The sequence below is a fragment of the Bufo bufo genome, chromosome 11 (assembly GCF_905171765.1).
Source record: "Bufo bufo chromosome 11, aBufBuf1.1, whole genome shotgun sequence".
NCBI classification, from domain to species: domain Eukaryota; kingdom Metazoa; phylum Chordata; class Amphibia; order Anura; family Bufonidae; genus Bufo; species Bufo bufo.
The window spans coordinates 50,550,491-50,571,974 of NC_053399.1; the positions used below are offsets into that span (position 1 = coordinate 50,550,491).

General features: G+C 44.7%; 1 protein-coding gene across 1 annotated transcript in view; it reads right to left on the reverse strand.

Moving 5' to 3' along the window:
• Positions 1-1,895: 1,895 nt before the first annotated feature.
• FAM98B (family with sequence similarity 98 member B) overlaps positions 1,896-21,484 on the reverse strand; it is a 36,572-nt gene continuing 16,983 nt past the window's right edge. The window contains exons 4-8 of the mRNA XM_040411770.1: positions 20,296-20,471; positions 18,519-18,599; positions 17,865-17,981; positions 10,869-11,036; positions 1,896-2,462 (exon numbers count right to left, since the gene is read on the reverse strand). Of these exons, the coding sequence (XP_040267704.1) occupies positions 2,214-2,462; positions 10,869-11,036; positions 17,865-17,981; positions 18,519-18,599; positions 20,296-20,471 (791 nt within the window). The 3' untranslated portion in view covers positions 1,896-2,213. The remainder of the gene's footprint in view (positions 2,463-10,868; positions 11,037-17,864; positions 17,982-18,518; positions 18,600-20,295; positions 20,472-21,484) is intronic.

Below are 21,484 nucleotides of genomic sequence, written 5' to 3' on the forward strand. Positions count from 1 at the left end.
CCGATCCAGTCCTTGGCTTCTTTTCATTTGGCATTGCATGGTCACATGCTCCGCTGCAGCCGAAAACGGGCTTCAGCGGTGATGTGCTGCTTTTGACCACATCACCGCTGAGGCCAGTCATTGGCTGCAGCGGGGCATGTGACCTTGCCCATGGAATGCCAAAAGAAAACAAGTCGAAGACCGGATCGGCGCGGAGCAGGTAAGTATTAATCTTCTGTTTACAGGGGCAGGCTGGAGGCACGAGATGAAAAAAAAAGAAATCTGTATTTCCAAAGAAGCCCCTTAAAGTCAAGCCTAACAGCAGGGAATATATGTGAATTTACACGTGCCTGGGATGTCCATGTCTGTCCTAAGATAAATAAGGAGGCCTTTTTCTGCCGTCAGTCTTCTATGTTCCTATGCTGTACCAAACCTTACGTAAAACGCACACACAATATACAATTGTCAAAAAATCTGCAACACAATTAAAGCTGAATTCCCCTTTTAAGATTTTATAATTATGGAAGTGGTCTGACTTCTAGCAAACAGAGGTGAAACGGTTTGTCCCACAAAAATTATTCAAGAACTATTTGTCTCCTATCTGCGGATGAATATCAGATCTCCCAGAGGTCTGCAGAGCTCAAAATTATTTATCCTGATAATTTCCGACAATTAAATAATTTTGTGGGATAATGGCTATATCACCAATTCACAGGATAGGTGATAAATATTGGAAAGCTGGGACCCCAAGAACAAGGGGTCCCAAATCCCCCCGAATGGAACAATAGTGCGTTTGGCTAACTTCTATGGGGCTGACATTGACAATGCTCCGCCAGAGCGTTGTTTTCAGCAGTAGGATGAAGACAAACATGTCCTTTTTTACCTGGCATCCATGAGAGACTCCCTGCTGCTGTATACATCTTGTGCTGCTACACCCCCATATATACCGGACTATGTAACAGGACCTTTACGCTGGGTTCACACCAGAGCGTTCTGAAAGGAGCGCTCTGTATGCGCGATTGTACGGGCGTTTACAAGCGCACATACAGAGACAAGTGAACACACATTGTCGCGCGTTCCCGAAAGTCTATGTACGGGAACGCCAGACAAACGCCCAAAAAAACGCTCATGTACTTGTTTGAGCGTCGGGCGTTTTACAGCGCGATCGTACGCGCTGTAAAACGCCCAGGTGAGGACCATTCCCATAGGGAAGCATTGGTTTCTCCTTGTTGAGCGTTTTACAGCGCGTAGGAACGCGCTGTAAAACGTTCAGGTCTGAACTGAGCCTTAGACCCAGAAGCCTCCTGCAGCTCCTAGGCCCTAATAGAAAATCTCTAATAGGGTCTACCGACTATGTCATTTACAATAATACTGCCTTCTTAATAAGGGGCACAGGAGTCTTTTGCTTCACCTTGGGTTCCAGAGCCGAGCCAGCTTAATACTGGACTTACATGTTCATTATGAAATTGATTTAGTAAAACACACGTCTCTGGTGCTATACACTGATAAGAGACATCTTCACCTAGGCTTAGGATTGGTACCAGTGATGGACCTTGTGGCAATATCATCCATCAGCAGATACCGTGACCCCAGTCGTACAGTTCACACAATTCTGCGACTAAAAATCTGTTTTGCCCATCTAAATGGGGTTGTGTCTGCATAAAGCATACGGACTTCTGAAAGCCCCATTAAGATGAATGGGAAAGTCACAGAAGGTCAAACTGCTGTGTGTGAACGCACATGGACCTTGTGAAATCCAACACTATATTCCGTTCTGCGCTAGAAAGACATTCCGGATTCTCATTTTCTGGATTGGTGACTGCATTACAATAAAATGCCTGGCAATCACCAAGTGTAGTGTGAAGGGCTAATGATGCGTTTAAAGCGTGTTACGGTTATAAAGGGAAAATAGCGCCCCCTTAATACCAACAATACGAGGGCAGCGCTTCATAGGACCTTCCATGTTGCAGAACAAGATAATTAGTTAATTTTGACATAAAACGTAGAAAAGTTATTGCAAATCTACTAAAAGCTGACAGCAACCATGAACAGGGATGGTATTTACTACATGATGAGAAGCAAGTCCGCAGGTCACAATGTCCTGGTCACATTATCAACTTCAAGTCCGTTTCCATGATCTCTTCGGTTACAAACATAGAAAAGTAGAAGTTCATTCACAATAGTCTTCACAGGTGCAGAGATTGTGATTTAGGAGGCTGTATAACCATGTCCATTCAATATCTCCTATAGTTCCCCCTTCCTCCATAGCCTCCATCACCATAGCCTCCCCTGCCCTGGTAGCCTCCTCGTCCACCTCTATTAAAATCCCTTGCTCCTCTTCCATAACCTCCACCTCGCCCACCTCCTCTCCAGCCTCCTCTTCCTCCGTCGTCCTGTCTTTTCTGCCATGGTGGCATTTCTGGAGGTGGGGGCTCGATCTCTGAAGGCCTTCCTCCACGATCCGGAACTCTGCCCATCAGAATCTGAATAAATTGATATAACCAGAAAGAAAGCCCACATGAATCTAGTACAGCAAGAAATTCATATACTTGAGAGTCATAATATCTATGATTTATTCATTTTTATAAATGGGAGATGAATAGATATGTAGACTTATAAAAATCTATGGTAGTTGAGTTCATACAGCAGTTTTCAGACACAGAGCTCCATATCACCTACAGACACATAGAGGGTCACTCTACTTTCAGTAAACTTTTGATGAGTTATAGAGACTAGGGATGCACCAAGTATTGATACTTTTATTCCTGGTTTGGTTCAGGACCAGGATTGTCAGCTTTTCGATACCAAGCAGTTCAGATTGGAGAAAATGGCTCATGCACCGTGCAACGCGGTGCACGGCAAATTCTCATCAGTGGCCGCACATGTAGAAGGAAGGAGCAATCCTCCCTTCCCACGGTGATGTGGTCGGCCACTGCCACCAGTGACAAAGCTGAGTAGGGAGTGTCAGAGAGGGTGGAGAGCAGAAGTGCAGGGGACACGTACACTTACCGCTATATACTGGAGGGGTCCACAACATACAGAACACAACATTATAGAGCACCGCCCACAGGGGAAACATACACTGACCGCTATATACCGGAGGGGTCCACAACATACAGAACACAACATTATAGAGCAACGCCCACAGGGGAAACATACACTGACCGCTATATACCGGAGGGGTCCACAACATACAGAACACAACATTATAGAGCACCGCCCACAGGGGAAACATACACTGACCGCTATATACCGGAGGGGTCTAGAACATACAGAACACAACATTATAGAGCACCGCCCACAGGGGAAACATACACTGACCGCTATATACCGGAGGGGTCCACAACATACAGAACACAACATTATAGAGCACCGCCCACAGGGGAAACATACACTGACCGCTATATACCGGAGGGGTCCACAACATACAGAACACAACATTATAGAGCACCGCCCACAGGGGGAAACATACACTGACCGCTATATACCGGAGGGGTCCACAACATTATAGAGCACCGCCCACAGGGGAAACATACACTGACCGCTATATACCGGAGGGGTCCACAACATTATAGAGCACCGCCCACAGGGGAAACATACACTGACCGCTATATACCGGAGGGGTCCACAACATTATAGAGCACCGCCCACAGGGGAAACATACACTGACCGCTATATACCGGAGGGGTCCACAACATACAGAACACAACATTATAGAGCACCGCCCACAGGGGGAAACATACACTGACCGCTATATACCGGAGGGGTCCACAACATTATAGAGCACCGCCCACAGGGGAAACATACACTGACCGCTATATACCGGAGGGGTCCACAACATACAGAACACAACATTATAGAGCACCGCCCACAGGGGAAACATACACTGACCGCTATATACCGGAGGGGTCCACAACATTATAGAGCACCGCCCACAGGGGGAAACATACACTGACTGCTATATACCGGAGGGGTCCACAACATTATAGAGCACCGCCCACAGGGGAAACATACACTGACCGCTATATACCGGAGGGGTCCACACACATGTTGTGTTACGTGCACAGTACAGACCATACATGTGTGGAATATGCAAGCTGCAGAGCTATGTAAAGGGGATGGGAGGGATGCCTAGAGCTTTAGGGTGTAGTTGCAACTGGCATATTTGTTATAAAAATGTATATGATTGTCTGTATTCTATGACTGGGGCGTGCGAGTGGAGGGTTCTTCTAATAAGGTGCACAGCAGCCAGTCAGCAGCAGAGAGGTATATAGCATAGACCCCATCAAATACCTCCTCACATATTGGGCAACATGGGGTTAATGCATAGGTATTTTTATATTTTTTGCATGGTATCATATTGAGTATCGCAATACTTTTCTTGGTATCAAAATTGAACTAAAAATTTTGGTATTGTGTCAATTTTAAAGGGGTTATCCAAGACTTAAATGCCCCCCATACGCCCAGGCCCCTCACAATGAATATACTTACCTGGCTCCCCGCACCGCCGCTTCTCCCCTTTGCCGGAGTCGGGGGAAGGGGAGGGGCAGCCAATGGCAGGCGGTGACGAGCCTCCCTAGTGTCACCCGCGTTGCTAGGGAGACTCGTCCCTGTCACAGCCTGCCATTGGCTGCTCCCCCTGACACTGGATGTTTTCATCTGAGGACAGGGAGAAGCAGCAGTGGCGGTGCGGGGACCAGGAGAGGCGCAGGGAGCGGGGGGCCAGATAAGTATATTCATTGTGAGGGGCATGGGCGTATGGGGGGCATTTAATAGTCTTGGATAACACCTTTATTATGGGCACATCAAAAGATTAGATTGTTGGGATCGGAGTGCAGAGATCCCTATCGATCTCTAGAACGAGGGGATAGAGGAGCTCGCTTAGTGTGCTCTCTCTCCACGCTGCACGAGATGATCCGATAGAATTTTTATTGAGTCTGTCTCACTTACTCTCCTGCAGCGAGCGATCTTCGTTCTAGAGATCGGTGGGTGTCTCAGCACTATGACCCCCACCAATCAAAATTTGATATGTCCCTATAACACATCAAAAATTTACTGAAGTATAGTAACCCTTTAAAACATGGATGCTTGTAGTCACCACTAGAGGGAGCACATTGAGCTCAATGATAACAGTAAGCAGTATAGTAAACTTAAAAAGATTCAGCAAAACCTGTCATTTATTCATTATGGGGGGGGGGGGGGGTGCTGTGGCTGTCACAGTTATGGGAAGGGGGGGCTCAGTATAAGTTATAGGGCTAATGCAAACGACTGTTATTGGCCAAGGAATAACAGTCCATGTGTTGGCCATATTTTTCAGGCCTAATGCGGCTTCCCTGACCAGCACTGCCTGTATGATAGTAATGTATGATACAACCAACCAGTCTTTATCTGACTGCGGGGCGTTTTTCGTGCACTCGCCTCATCATGTACTTACGCCCCGATCAGATAGAGGCTGGCTGTATCATACATTACTGTAGGAGAGTGAGACTGCCTGGGAGATACGTCCTGAACACAGATCGTGTTCCCCGGGCTGATCATGGTCGTATCACCCGGAGTATCACACATGATGGGCCAAGATAAACACTTCGGCAGGCAGGACCAAAAAAGATAGGATTAGGCCTCATGCACACAACCGTATCCGTTTTGCGGTCTGCAAGTTGCATATCTGCTAAATAAATATATTGCCCATGTGCGATCTGCAATTTTTTTTTTGCTGAGCCATTGACTTCTAGGTCTGCAATTTGAGGACCAGAATACGATGTGTTCTATGTTTGTGGAAGTGGCATACAGATGTGGAAAGCTCACTGATGACATCCATGCGCTTTACAAATCTGTATGCCACTTCCACAAAACATAGAACATGTCCTATTCTGGTCCTCAAATTGCAGACCTCGAACCCATAGAATGGCTCAATAGCTCTGCAAAAAAATGCGTTTTGCACATGATGGTATCCTTATTTAGAGGATCCGCAACTTGCAGAGCATAAAACAGATATGGTTGTGTGCAGGAGGATCTATATATACACACACACACACACACACTTCAGCAGGCTGTATCATACAAGATAGGATTAGATACACAGCTCAGCAGGTAGTATAGTACAAGATGGGATTAGATACACATCTGAGGAGGCAGGATAGTACAAGATGGGATTAGATACACAGTTAGGCAGGCAGTATATCGCACACAACAGGCTGTGTATCAGACTCAGCAGGCTGTATCATATATGATAGGATTAGATACAGATGGTGAGGGATGAGCCTGTGGACTGTCAGTGATGTGATGCAGACACTGAGCGAGAAATAGACCAGCAGGATTCATGGCTGTAGTAACACGGCCACAGGAGTTATAGAAGGTGTAGCTCCTGCAGACTGAACAGTGTGTGTGAGGGGGGGGGGGGGGGGGGGGGGGGCAGCCTGTGGTTCATCACTGTGCAGTGCAGCCAGGCTTTATCTATAAAGTTACCTATTGAAAAAAAAAAACGCAAACTAGGAAAGTAAACAGAACTGCCAGGATAGGCTGATGCCCAGACAGGGGGAAAGAAAGCACATACAGTGGCGGAAATAATTATTTGACCCCTCACTGATTTTGTAAGTTTGTCCAATGACAAAGAAATGAAAAGTCTCAGAACAGTATCATTTCAATGGTAGGTTTATTGTAACAGTGGCAGATAGCACATCAAAAGGAAAATCGAAAAAATAACTTTAAATAAAAGATAGCAACTGATTTGCATTTCATTGAGTGAAATAAGTATTTGAACCCCTACCAACCATTAAGAGTTCTGGCTCCCACAGAGTGGTTAGACACTTCTACTCAATTAGTCACCCTCATTAAGGACACCTGTCTTAACTAGTCACCTGTATAAAAGACACCTGTCCACAGAATCAATCAAGCAGACTCCAAACTCTCCAACATGGGAAAGACCAAAGAGCTGTCCAAGGATGTCAGAGACAAAATTGTAGACCTGCACAAGGCTGGAATGGGCTACAAAACCATTAGCAAGAAGCTGGGAGAGAAGGTGACAACTGTTGGTGCGATTGTTCGAAAATGGAAGGAGCACAAAATGACCATCAATCGACCTCGCTCTGGGGCTCCACGCAAGATCTCACCTCGTGGGGTGTCAATGGTTCTGAGAAAGGTGAAAAAGCATCCTAGAACTACACGGGAGGAGTTAGTTAATGACCTCAAATTAGCAGGGACCACAGTCACCAAGAAGACCATTGGAAACACATTACACCGCAATGGATTAAAATCCTGCAGGGCTCGCAAGGTCCCCCTGCTCAGGAAGGCACATGTGCAGGCCCGTCTGAAGTTTGCCAATGAACACCTGAATGATTCAGAGAGTGACTGGGAGAAGGTGCTGTGGTCTGATGAGACCAAAATAGAGCTCTTTGGCATTAACTCAACTCGCTGTGTTTGGAGGAAGAAAAATGCTGCCTATGACCCCCAAAACACCGTCCCCACCGTCAAGCATGGGGGTGGAAACATTTTGCTTTGGGGGTGTTTTTCTGCTAAGGGCACAGGACAACTTATTCGCATAAACGGGAAAATGGACGGAGCCATGTATCGTGAAATCCTGAGCGACAACCTCCTTCCCTCTGCCAGGAAACTGAAAATGGGTCGTGGATGGGTGTTCCAGCACGACAATGACCCAAAACATACAGCAAAGGCAACAAAGGAGTGGCTCAAGAAGAAGCACATTAAGGTCATGGAGTGGCCTAGTCAGTCTCCGGACCTTAATCCAATCGAAAACCTATGGAGGGAGCTCAAGCTCAGAGTTGCACAGAGACAGCCTCGAAACCTTAGGGATTTAGAGATGATCTGCAAAGAGGAGTGGACCAACATTCCTCCTAAAATGTGCGCAAACTTGGTCATCAATTACAAGAAACGTTTGACCTCTGTGCTTGCAAACAAGGGTTTTTCCACCAAGTATTAAGTCTTTTTTTGTTAGAGGGTTCAAATACTTATTTCACTCAATGAAATGCAAATCAGTTGCTATCTTTTATTTAAAGTTATTTTTTCGATTTTCCTTTTGATGTGCTATCTGCCACTGTTACAATAAACCTACCATTGAAATGATACTGTTCTGAGACTTTTCATTTCTTTGTCATTGGACAAACTTACAAAATCAGTGAGGGGTCAAATAATTATTTCCGCCACTGTACATGAAAAACAGGTATTGGGGGCGTATGTATGCATGGTGTTAGGACCACATAAAAAGAATTTTGATTTTGGACCCAGACAACCTCTTTAATTCTCTGTCCTTTCGGAGATCAGTAGTCCAAATGGGGCCACCTTATCAGTGACTATGTATACACATTGTATAGGTAATGCTATCAAACACTGATGGGACCCCTGTTTTTGGGGCTACTAAGCTCAGAAAGAGCAGAAATCTAAATGTATAAAATTACAAGATTTGCTGAATGTTCTCCCACAAAACCAGATATCAATCTGATCATCCCCTCCTGCTCTGCACCTCCGAGGCCGACAGTGCTTAGCAATGGACGGGTGCAGATGTGCAGATGAACCTTACTAATACAACTATTATTAACATATCAGGTTTATAAAAAAAATCCATTACTGGAATGCTTCATGCAGTTTAAAGGAATCGATCTACATAAGAATTATATAATCCAAGTGTCACAACATTTAAAACAGTCTTCTTGAAAAATACACTTCCAAGAAGCCGTCCTGGCATAGAGACCATGACAATAAGTCCAGGGTCCTAGTGTCCTAGTAAGAAGTAGGACTGCACTGCGGTGTCTGAATACACAGCATATGGCAATGTCACATAATGCACGGAAAACAAGACTGTAAATCAGAACAACAAATCCCAGTCGCTAGGTCTCCATGGTGACTGAAAAATGAGACCTGTGACTAAGTCCAGCTGCCTTGTGAGGCTCGCATTGTTCTGTCTGGGTAGGTCAAGCGTTATATAAAAAACCCACATAAACAAGAAAGAGATGTCCCCGGTGAAGGGCAGAGTAGGACATGTTCACGAACTGCACTCTGGGAGTAATGGAAAAAATAAAAAAAAGTTTTAAAAATGCGCCACCAAAGGGATAAAAAATAAAAAATATACAGACTCCCCACCACAACCGTAACCACACGGATCCAGCCTCAGCTATTCTTTACTTCCTGGCCCTGGCTTGACCCTATAAACACCGGACTTCCTTGTTCCTATGTTTTATAAATCTGTTTATTGTAAGATAGTCTCTTGTTTTTTTAAATGTATCCAGCTACGAAGACTTGGGGGAACAGCAGTCACCCAGAATCGGGCAACCGTTTCCCTAGCCTGGGATAAGGTTTTATTGAAAAGTACTCCATCATCTGTGGAGGGGAAAAGCTCAGGTGGACAAACAGGAGGCAACCCTTAGGGTCATCTGCCACAGTTATCCCCATATTATTGTATAAAAACTTGCAAATCTGCTCCCAAAATCCCTTTACCAGAGGGTAGGACCATATTAAATGGAAACAGGAACCAGATACCTCATTGCATTTAGGCCAAAGGTCAGGGAACTCAGGCCTAAAATTATGGAGCTTTTATATGGCCATATATCCTCTGAAGTATATAAACCCGAGACATTCTTTCACTTTGACTCAGGAACACCAACTTAGGCGTGGTGAAAGCCTCATCTGTAAAGGCCCCCACATCAGCATCTCTAGCCGGGAGACGAGTTCTCTTATACCTAAACGACTGGATCTCTCTGTACAGGATATAGCCTTCAGCCCTGAAGTTCCCACAACGTATTTAGGAAGACGAGAGTAATCCTCATGGAATTGGTCCCTGGGGAATTGGGTCCGAATTGAATGTCTTAGCTAAAAATCATTAGCGAGATTAAATTTGTGAAAAGGACTGAAAGACCCCATCTACACGCAATCACTCCTAAAAAGACCCCCTCTGCTTTCCACCTCCGAAGCTTGGCGAGTAAAGCATTATGCCACAGAGGCGTATGGGCATTAGACCCCATTGTATACTACAAAGATCTAACAGAACACCAAATTAAGAGGATCTGCCTCAGAATGGGGCCAACCGTTCCACCAAATAGGAGGGACAGTGGTAGATCTCAGAATAGGGATGCACTAGTAATACAATAGTCAACAGGGGAGATGGGAGAGCTGTGATGTCCAGTAGTAATACTTAAAATCCTTTGTGGCCACCCTTTAAAAAAAATGGATTACCTTGGAAAACCCCTTTAAAAGGGAACCTATCAGATCCTTAATGCTGCTCTCTCTGTGGGCAGTATAGTGTAGTGAAAGGCCGCTGGCTTCAGTGGTCAGTCATTTCTTTGAAAACATCAGGCAGTTTTATAGAATTGGTCTTTGAAAGTGTACAATGCATGGCAGTGCTAAGAGAAAGAGAGAAATCTGAGTATGCACAGAACCCCCCATCTCCTGGCGATGATTGACACCCCCCCCATCATTGTCCAGAGGGCAGGAGCAGGGTGCCTACGCAGCTCTTCATGGGTCTTAAGTCTCACTTGGTGGGCAGCATAAGGTAGCTGACAAGTTAGCTTTAATAAATGATATGAGGAACTAGAATGTGCAGAGGAAAGGACATGGAAAGAACGCAGTGACCATAAAGTCAGCCATAGAATGAGAACCCGGTCCATTCATGAGCCTGTGGCCCTCAAGGGATTGACAGCTTGCTCGCCATCATCATGGAAAGGGTTCAATCCTGGCTAGTGGGCAGAGAGAGCATCCAAAAACCCATTAACAGTAGCACAGGGCAGATGAACATATTCCTTCTATGATGATTATTCTGGTAAGAACTATACAGAAGTGTCGCTGCCATCACATTGCTGCTGACAGACATCACAGATTATACGTGACAGTAAATGGAAAAAAAAGACAAGCACACGTGATCAACAGTACCCCGGGTAATTTACCTTATTGATAGGACATGCCATCTTCTCTCGGGCTGACCCGCTGCTGGTACGCACTATCCTAGAGAGATCCTGTCTAGCAGCCAAGAGATGCGACACGGTGATTCCTGATTTTGTGGACAGTGAGTAACGGATTGGTTGGTAGGCTTTGGCAATCTCATCCATTTTTGCCTAAAAAAAAAATACAGATTAATTATCTTGTAGTCTGTGAGTCAATACATTTTTATTGAATAAAATATGAAAGCGTACAAAAAGAAAGTCGGATTCCCACTGCCACATATATTTCAGAGCGGATATTGTTATGTAAGTGAGGTGGGGTACTGGGGAGCAAGGTAAGAGGATGTCTGACCAGTAAAGATCTGAAAGTACGACTTCTGGACTTTCTGGTAGAACTGGTAGATACGCCTTCATTTGGTATTCACCCCACTAAGACTTCATATCGTAAAATAGAACCAGATTACTTTCAATCTGCTTCCATATTGCATCTGTGCTCGGACGTAGCACCACATAATAATGACTGCAGAGAAGGGATTCCCATATCCCCCTCTGAACATGTGTAGTCAGTAAACTTTTTTTCGGTGGGTGTTATCTTGATATGAACTTGATAAGGATAAAGTAAGAAATCCTGAGGATTGGCTCTCCACCGATTGCATATTCATGGACTATCCCAAGTATAGACCATCAATCGAAAACATTACGGTAAAGGAGTTATTATTATAGCCCCATTCATTCCATGGCGCTGTACATATAAGGCGTATACATACATACATAATACAGACAATTGCAATAAGCATGAACAAGACGAGTTACTGGTACAGAAGGAGAGAGGGCCCTGCCCGTGAGGGCTTACAATCTACATGGTATGGGAGAAGGACACAGTAGGTGCGGGTGAAGCTGTCATGGCGGTATAGAGGCAGCAGGGTCACTGGTTGTAGGCTTGTCTGAAGAGGTGGGTTTTCAGGTTTCTTTTGAAGGATTCCACTGTAGGTGAGAGTCTGATATGTTGCGGTAGAGAGTTCCAGAGTGTGGGGGGGATACACGGGAGAAATCTTGGGGGCGATAAGTGTTCTCCCATCATTCTTATTGTTCTCTCCCCAGCAGCTCAGTTATCGTTTCGGGCAGTTCAGAAGAGCCTTCTACGTGTCTCGCATTCTCCTGGAAACGCTCGTTTGCTTATGATGTTGGGACAGCGGCAGAGGACTTTCATCACTGGTAGTTCTTGTGGCATCCCAATAATGAATGCACAGCTCTGCAGAGCCTAGCAGCGCCGATGTTTAGTACCGGGCATTCAGCCACCAGACCCTACTGTGCAATCACCGAAGCAACAGAGACCAGAAGCAATGGAGAACATCTATCTGTAATTCCTTTTCCAGCTTGATTGTGGACTACAGGGGAGCAGAGCTAATGCGCACTACATAATAACTTCCAATGGTAGACATGATGTCACCACAGATTTCTGCAAGACCTGATTACAATGATGGAAATACCCCGTAAGGCTACATCTACATAGGACCTATATATGCTGTGGATTTGCCACTGCAGTATGACCGAGGTTCACAGTACAAGCAAATGGGTGAGAATAAATCTGATGCACATGCCGCCAAAAAATCTGCAGCCGAAACGGACCTGCAATGCTGCAAACTTCCACCGCAGATTTCACCCTTTGCAATACAGAAGGTGAAATCCACAGCAAATCCGCAGTGGAAATTCTAACCCAACATGTACCGGACCCTTTTCGGTATGCTCCACCAACTGAGCCCAAGCAGTGCGATATATAGAATGTGAAGGGTAAGGGGTGTGTCGCTTGGAGCACGAACATCTGTGATACGACTGTCTGCCCATGTGGACTAGTCACTAAACAAGTATTCGGCAAGTCACCAGCTGAATGCACAGATTAACCTGTTCCTCATCATTTACTTGTGACTGAGTCAATCATATAGAAAATTCTATTACAGGGTCAACATCTGGCTTAGGCCGTATTTTTGGACCAATACCGATCCACATTGTTTGCAGATTGCACACGGACCCATTCATTTCTATGGGTCTGCAAAAACAACAGACAGCACACCGCGTACGGCCTGCATCCGTATGTCTGTCCCACGAAGAAGATAGAACATGTCCTATTCTTGCCCGTTTTGCAGACAAGAATAGGCATGGTTACAATGGGTCTGCAACAAAAAAAAAAAACACACTGACGTCATCCATATTTTTTGCGCTACTGATGCTCACTGAGGTCCCAGGTGTGTGGTGATCCACAATCGCCCTTTCCCTAATAGGTTTAGTGTTCTAGTTTGTGGGCACTTGAGTGACAGCATATCTGATCTCGCAGCTCCTTGTGCCAGCCTGAATTATTACAGACACTAGAATGACTGGTTACGCACTGTAATTCAGACGGAATATGTCAACTCCACCAGATCTTATCAAGTCGGAGGATTTACAATGAAACCCTCAGTATGGAAATGCTGCCCTCCCCTGGCCCTTAGCTTTATTGCATGTATTAACATTCCACCATTATCGGTTTCCTGTTTTTAGGTAACATACATAGGTTTACAAGGCTGAAAAAAAGACACGTCCATGAAGTTCTGCCTTTTATCCTGCTATGTCATATGGCCTTCCAGGAGCGGTAACATTTAATGTTCTACATAATCCATTGAGAAACTGTAATGAACCTATTTGTGAGGCGAAATGGAGAATAAAACTATTCACATTGTTTAATGTATATTTCTTTTTTACCGTGTTTCGCATGTGGCAAAAAATGAAATGTTAACTTTGTTGGTCAGTTACTTTGTGCTGCCATATTCTCAGACCAAGATATTGTTAAATGGGTTTTCTGAGATTTTTACTTATGACTATCCTCTGGATTAGGCCTCACTGTCTGTTTGAGAAGGCTATACGCTCCTCTGAGCGCCACGGCCTTCTCTCTGCTTTTCCTAGTGACGACACGTTCATCAGTTACATGGCCTAGACGCCGCTCAGCCCCATAAAAGTGAATGGAGCTGAGCAGAATACCGAGCACTGCTTCTATACTATGTATGGCGCTGTTCTTGGTGAGCTGCAAGGGGCCACGCTGCCTTCTCAAACAGCGGGGGATACTGATGACCTATCTAGAGTATAGGTCATCAGTAAAAATCTCAGAAAACCCTTTAAATATTTTTTATACAACTGAGAAAAGCAGTTAGCCTTCAATTTTTTATATTTGTCAGTTTTTTATATTTTTAAAAAAACTTTATTACGATTTTTTTCTTTTAACTTTTCTTCCAGTTTGGCGAGTGATAGTAGGAGCCGCCTCTGTCTGTATCATGGTCCATTTGCTTATTGACTGCAGCATCTGAGCAGTTCAGATATCTGAAATCGGTGTTATCGCCAATCCTGGACAATGCCAGCAGAGGTCAGCTATATCACCAGTCAGACTTAGCTCCTGTGGTTAAGGGGTTAAAGCGTGGGAGGAAGAAGGCCTCATGCTGGCATCCGAGCCACACTCTAATAGCACCATTTAATATTGCATACAATGTAGTGGAAAGATGTAAAAAAAAAAAAAAAAAAGTTTTTTATATTTACATCTATAGAGCTGTGTGAGGGCTATTTCTTTTTGCAGAATAATCTGTATTTTTTTTTTTATACCATTTTGGAGTAAGTATGTCTTTCTGACTTTTTTTTTTTTTGTGAAGTGAAGCGACAAAAAAACAGGAAATCGTCCATTTAGATTTTTTCTCACTACGTTCATGTTTTAATAGTATTACAGAAGGAGAGAGGGTCCTGCCCGCGAGGCTTACAATCTATAGGAGTTATGGGCATTTAGGGATGCAAATGATCTTTACTTTTTTTCATTGTTTATTTTTATTATGGGGAAAGTGGATGATTTGAATTTTTATAGATTTTAAAAACTTCTTTTTTTTTAAACATCTTATTAAGCTCCCTTGAGGGCCTTTGACATGAGATACCTAGATCGCTGGTCACTTACTCTGCAATGAATTAAAGGGGTTATCCAATCACTATACTGACCCCCAGAATGTCTGGGACCCTCCTCTAGAGCATATTTGGGCTACTTTCACATCTTCATTTTTGCTGGATCCATCATGGATCAGCAAAAACGCTTCTGTTAGGAGAATGCAACCGACTGCATCCATTATGAACGGATCCGGTTGTATTATCTGTAAAATAGCCATGACGGATCTGGCACTAAAACTATTGTAAGTCAATAGGCGTCAGATCCATTTTCTTTTGTGTCCGAGAAAACGGATCCGGCACCATTGACTTACATTATGTTTCATGCCGGATTAGTCTTGCTCCGCAACCCATGACGCACTAAAAGACGCTGCTTGCAGTGTTTTTCTGTCCGGCATGGGAACACAACCAAATGGAACGGAATGCATTTTGGTGCACTCTGTTCCGTTCAGTTCTGCCCCCATTGACAATAAATGAGGACAAAACTGAAGTGTTTTCCTATGACGGATCTCAATACCGGAAAGCAAAAGCGTAGATGTGAAAGTAGCCTTACCTACTCCGCAGGCACCCGTGGCCCTCCGGATCTCTGCACGGCCGCCGATGCATCTCGCGCGCATCAAAACATCCAGCAACGGGGTGAGCAGCCAATAGCAGGCCGCGACGGGGGCCAGTTTTCCTGGCGTCACCCGCATCGTGGCCTGCTATAGGCTGCTTCCCCCATTGCCTGATATTTTTATCTGGGCAACAAGGAGGCAGCGACCGCGCAGGGATCCGGAGGGACGGGGATGCTGGGGAAGAGCTAAGTATGCTCTAGAGGAGGGGCCCGGGGATTCTAGGAGTCATTATAGGGATTGGATAACCCCTTTAATATTGCATTGCAAGACACTTGCACCATTTTGCTATGTAGCACAGCGGTAGGGCTCAATAGGAACTACAGCTCTATTACCCTGGAACTCTTCAAGCGTACAGGAGTTTAAAAAAAAAAAAAAAAAGCCTGCATTATGGCTGTGCGTCTTTGTATGTCTGTGAAAGAGTGGTTATGTTTGGGCTTCACTAATGTTTATTTAATTCATATTATTCCCTGTTTAAGCTGCACAGCTAGATGCATTTCACTCAAAAGCAGGGGACGACTCCCTTCTGTCAGCACTATACTACTGTGACATTCTTTCCCTTACTTCCTACTAGGTTTTTTTTCGGCTCCGGAGCTCACAGAACAGATAAGTAGGGATAAATCACACTTACAGACACACAGGAGGCTCCTGTGATGTTCAGAAGCTGTGTAGAAGCAGTTCTTCTATCAGGCTAACGACCTAAGCTAGCTCTGGCACGCCCTCCCTTCATCTCAGCAGTCTTCTAAATCTCTGTTTCAGGGGACAGATCTTCCCTGATAACAGGCAGACCCCTTGTGGCCATAACTAACAAACAGCTTTTTTCAGGTAGGCGCAGGCATACATTTTAATTAAAATTTGAGGTGTGGCTGCCTCCATTGGGTCGTGCACTCCTGATCAGCCCGTTTGCCTCATAGGCTGATTTTAATTAGTATGAGTATAAAGCTTAGTTTGCTCGGCATGCATGTTGGTACTTGTAGTCCCTGGATTCAATGGAGGCCATTTGTCACCAAAAATGATAAAACCAAAGTGGGTCCAGCATGCATACGGAACCTACACCCCCTGAACTTCATTGTCGCTGTCATGGCACATAACAGGTGAACTTGGTGTTAGGTTCCCGTCTTACAGAGATCGCCTTGACGTGTGGCAGACGGGCTCAAATAATTTTGTACAAAATGTATTTGCCAAGCATCTCTAATTTATAAGCGTAGCATTAGAAATATAATACATTTTTGTACTTTATTTGGTCTGCAGAGAGCTGTTGCATTGTACGTTTTGTTCTATGTTGTGTTTTCAGCCATAGCAACGTGCACCTGCGCATTGGGATATGCTGACTGACCCCCCTTTTTTTCTTTGCAGGCAGTAAACTGAGACCCCTTGTGGCCATAACTAACAAACAGTTTTTGTCAGGTGGGCGCAGGCATACTTTTAAAATTAAATGATTTAGAAATTTGCTAGTTACATCATTCCCAATTACATGAAATTGTGTGAAAGCACAGTGACTCTGTATGCAAGATCCAACCTAATAGAAAGCTTTCATATTATTATTTTTTTAAACTAGTACACCCAAGAAATGAGATGGCCATGGCCAAGAAAAGTTACTGCTCCACTAAATTCTATGGACATTGTGGTAGCAAAAAAATAAACAAAAAATCAGCAGGACCCGTGAGCATTTGGAAGTGGGACCCGCACCTATCACACATTTTATCCACAGCATATGTCATAAATGTATATGATGGGAATACCCCTTTAAGGTTTGATTGGCGAACATCTGTAAACATATAATATATATGAATAAACTAACAAACATTCACATCTACAGGTCGACAATGCACCCATGCAATTAAGGCTACTTTCACACTAGCGTTCGGGGCTCCGTTTGTGAGCTCTCACAAGCGGCCCTGAACGGATCCGTCCAGCCCTAATGCATTCTGAGTGGACACGGATCCGCTCAGAATGCATCAGTCTGGCACCGTTTGTCCTCCGCTCCGCTCAGCAGGCGGACACCTGAACGCAGCTTGCAGCGTTCGGGTGTCCGCCTGGCCGTGAGGAGGCAAACGGATCCGTCCAGACTTACAATGTAAGTCAATGGGGACGGATCCGTTTGAAGTTGACACAATATGGCTCAATTTTCAAACGGATCCGTCCCCCATTGACTTTCAATGTAAAGTCAAAACGGATCCGTTTGCATTATCATGAACAAAAAAAAAAAATTTTTTTTTTTTTTTGTTCATGGTAATGCAAACGGATCCGTTCTGAACGGATCTAAGCGTTTGCATTATAGGCGCGGATCCGTCTGTGCAGATACCAGACGGATCCGCACCTAACGCAGGTGTGAAAGTAGCCTAAGGAGCATCACCATCGGAGCGGAGATGTGGTGGCAAGATGTACCACGATACATAGCTCCCCCATATTGCAGTTCTTCTGCAGGTCCTACGTCACTCACCTTTGCTTTGTCAGACCAACCAAATGACTGCACGGTTACATCCAAACGTTTTATTAGCATTCTGCGCCGGCATTCATATTCTTTACAGAGAGCTTCATTTATTTTCTCTAGCTGATCCTAGAACATGAGAGAAGCAAAGAAACACATAACGGTATTTTCAGTGGAGGAGACGGTAGAGCGCCATATGAACGTCAAGGCTCCTGAAGCCGGTGCTATGAAACACTGCACAACTCTGGTCAACCTTCTACATAAGAGTAGAGATCTTATTTATCCAGTATTCAAGCAGTAAAGCACTAGGAGCACATCTATGGTCATTTACAGCATATTTCCACCGGTCACATGGTTTCACACAAACGTACAATGCGTTGTTTTTTTTTCTTCACTTTCTAATTGCATACAGTTTACCATATAAATCTGAAAGACAATAATTCTGCCATGCTCCATCGGATGACATATTAGAGAGGCAGTCTCTATTCTGGAACTCTCTCTGTTATAAGGCACGGTATGAAGGCACCATGGCCTCCATACACGCTGCTCTATCATGCTGTGTAATCATTTAGAGCTTTCTATAGTTCTCTAGTCCTGGTGACCTTACATTATCTACAATATACACCTCACCCATCTAGTATACTGAATATTTTGCAGTGTCCTCACCAGCTGTTGTGCATTCAGATCCACAATCAGCAACGCCTGGTCAATGCTGGTTGCCTTAGCTTTTGGTAAAAGTTCAGTAACCTGCAAAAAATTAAAATATTTGCATTCATACAACAAAAAAAATGCTGATTGAAAGAAAAACGCATGGATGCTTGAGGAACAGGAGCTTGGTGAAGGTATGGCCGTGAAAGCCATTTATCATAATATGTGGACGGCCAACATCATCTTGTATGTAAATGCACCACATTAGGCTTTCTGATTTACTTAAAAGGCTAGATACATCTTTGGGGCGCGTTATTTTTTTCTTAAATGTATGCATTGTTGCCTAAGAATCCTTTTTATAGGACTTTAGTCCCTTTCTCCGCTCTTAAAAGATCTCCTAAGCTGATTTATGTCCCGTGTCATGCTCTATCATAATCGGTTGACACATTGGGGGAATATTTACTGAGCTAAAATGAGACAGAATTCCAGCTCAATTTGGCATACGTGCAATGAGCCAGATTTATTATGTGCTTTAGACATTTTTTTGCTCCTCACCAGACAATGTGTAGAAGAGGGGTGGGACTTAGTGGAAAGGCATCAAGATGCACCAAAACTGGCCAAATACTGGCACAAAGTAAGCCAACCAAGAGATAGCATAAGTAAGGGGAAAGCATCTAACATGTCTACCAAGATGCACAACTTACTCTCCTAGATTAAGGTCTATTTTTAAGATTCATTCTCGTGTTGACTACTGTAACTCATAATAAATGGTCTCCCTCCTAAATGCTGTAGCCAGGCTAGTTTTTGTGTCCAACCGCTACACCGATGCCTTTAGCTTGTACCAGTCACTTCACTGGTTGCCCATCTATGACACAATACAGTTCAAACTTCTCACCCTCACAGCTCTCCAGAGTGCTGCACCTCCATACATCTCCGTCTACCACCCTTCTCGTGCTCTCCATTCTGCCAGTGACCCAAGATTAACATCCTCCATAATTCGTGCCTCTCACTCCCATCTTCAAGACTTTTCTCACGCTGCACCTACTCTCTGGAATGCTGTGCCCTGGAATATGAGGTCAATTCCCAACTTCCCTGCCTTCAAATGTGCCTTGAAAACACATCTTTTCAGGCAGGGTTATCGTGCTTCCTAAACTGACTCTTCCTCTAGTAACCCCCGCTTCCCCCCCAAACTCTTCAGACCTGAACTCGATCTCCCGACAGTAATCCTCACACCAAATAGCACTAGCACAGATCGTCCTACACCACTCCTTTCAGTACAAAGATGGCCGGACCACTCCATATAACAAATCAACTACCTTTTATATCACCCCACTTCCTCATAGATTGTAAGCTCTTGTGAGCAGGGCCCTGACTCCCAGTGCTTCAGTTGTGTATCAGCCAGTTACGTTGTGATGTCTTGTTTTGTACATGAACCCTCTGAATTGTAAAGCGCTGCGGAATATGGTGGCGCTATATAAATATTATTATATTAATAAGACAGCAATAATACATCTCCCCCACTGTGTGCAAAGACTATGCATCGCCCCAGCCTAAAGATGTAATGAAAAGATGTCCAATGTGGTCAGCATGTGTATGACATAGCCATAGCAGGCATAAGCCAGTTTGATGAGTGCCTTCATTCATGTGGAAAGGATGAGGCTGTTACGTAGTTGTTATCATTTTGCAGCATTAATAGGAAGAATGCAGTGAAAGGGAATCTCTTCTATAGGATTCTGGTGTAATGGAAAGAATAAAGCCCAGGTTAGCAGACGATGCCTGTAATGTAACGCCCCACCTTTTCCTCTACACTTTTTAACACCGAAGCAGCAGCACTTGAAGCGGTCTGTTCAGGAAGTCGCAGAGCCCCACAGATCGTCCGGAGTTCCTTAAACAAGTCATCGTGTGAACGCGAGTCCTTCTGCTTCTTGCTTTGTACAATTTGCAAGGCCTGAAGCTCCGAGCCTAAAAATACTGGAAGAAATGAGAAACATGAGATGCGGCTAAACATTACAAAAACAACAGAAACTGCTCCGTAGTAAACTGCCTAAAAAGAATTCGGAGAACCGCTGAGTAAATAGCACAACAGAACAAATGCAGTTAGGACTTTGAGCGGGGTTTACACCTATCAGCAGAGACGGTACATCACAGTCTGACACTATCCAATCAGTGCGGCCGGTGTCACACTCTGCAGGGGCACACCCCCAAAGGTAACACCCCAGCTGGACCTTTATTGCGGCATGCCAGCCTTAAACAGCACAACACGGAGTCATAAGGTAAGATAGATGCTAGGTGAGGTTACAGGTCCTCTTCAGGCCTCATGCTCACAACCATGTCCATATTGGTCCGCAAACAACAAATCTGCAAATTACAAACACCTTCCATGTGTGATATACATTTTTCTCACTCCCATCATTAGAAATGACTATTCTTGCCCAAATATGGACATGTTCTATAATTTCTGGAACGGACATATGGATGACACCTATGTGCTGTCCGTTTTTTAGTTTTTTTTGCGGACCCAAAGAAATGAATGGGTCTATGTACCGCCTGCAAAAATTATAGTCATGTGCATGAGGCCTTAAAGGGGTTGTCTTATCACAGACAATGGGGGCATATCGCTAGGATATGCCCCCATTGTCTTATAGGTGCAGGTCCCATTGCCGGGACCCGCACCTATATCAAGAACAGAGCCTCGAAAGTGTTAGAGGGCACACTGACTAGCGCAGCCACCCTCCATTCATTCGATCGCTAGCTTGGCTATTTCCGTCAGGCCCATAGAAGTGAATGGGAGCGGTGGCCAGTCATGCACGGTGCGCTCCCATTCACTTCTACGGGGAGAGAGCTTGGTGGTGGCCGGTCATGCACGGTGCGCTCCCATTCACTTCTACGGGGAGAGCGCTTGGTGGTGCCGTTCATGCATGGTGCGCTCCCATTCACTTCTACGGGGAGAGCGCTTGGTGGTGCCGTTCATGCATGGTGCGCTC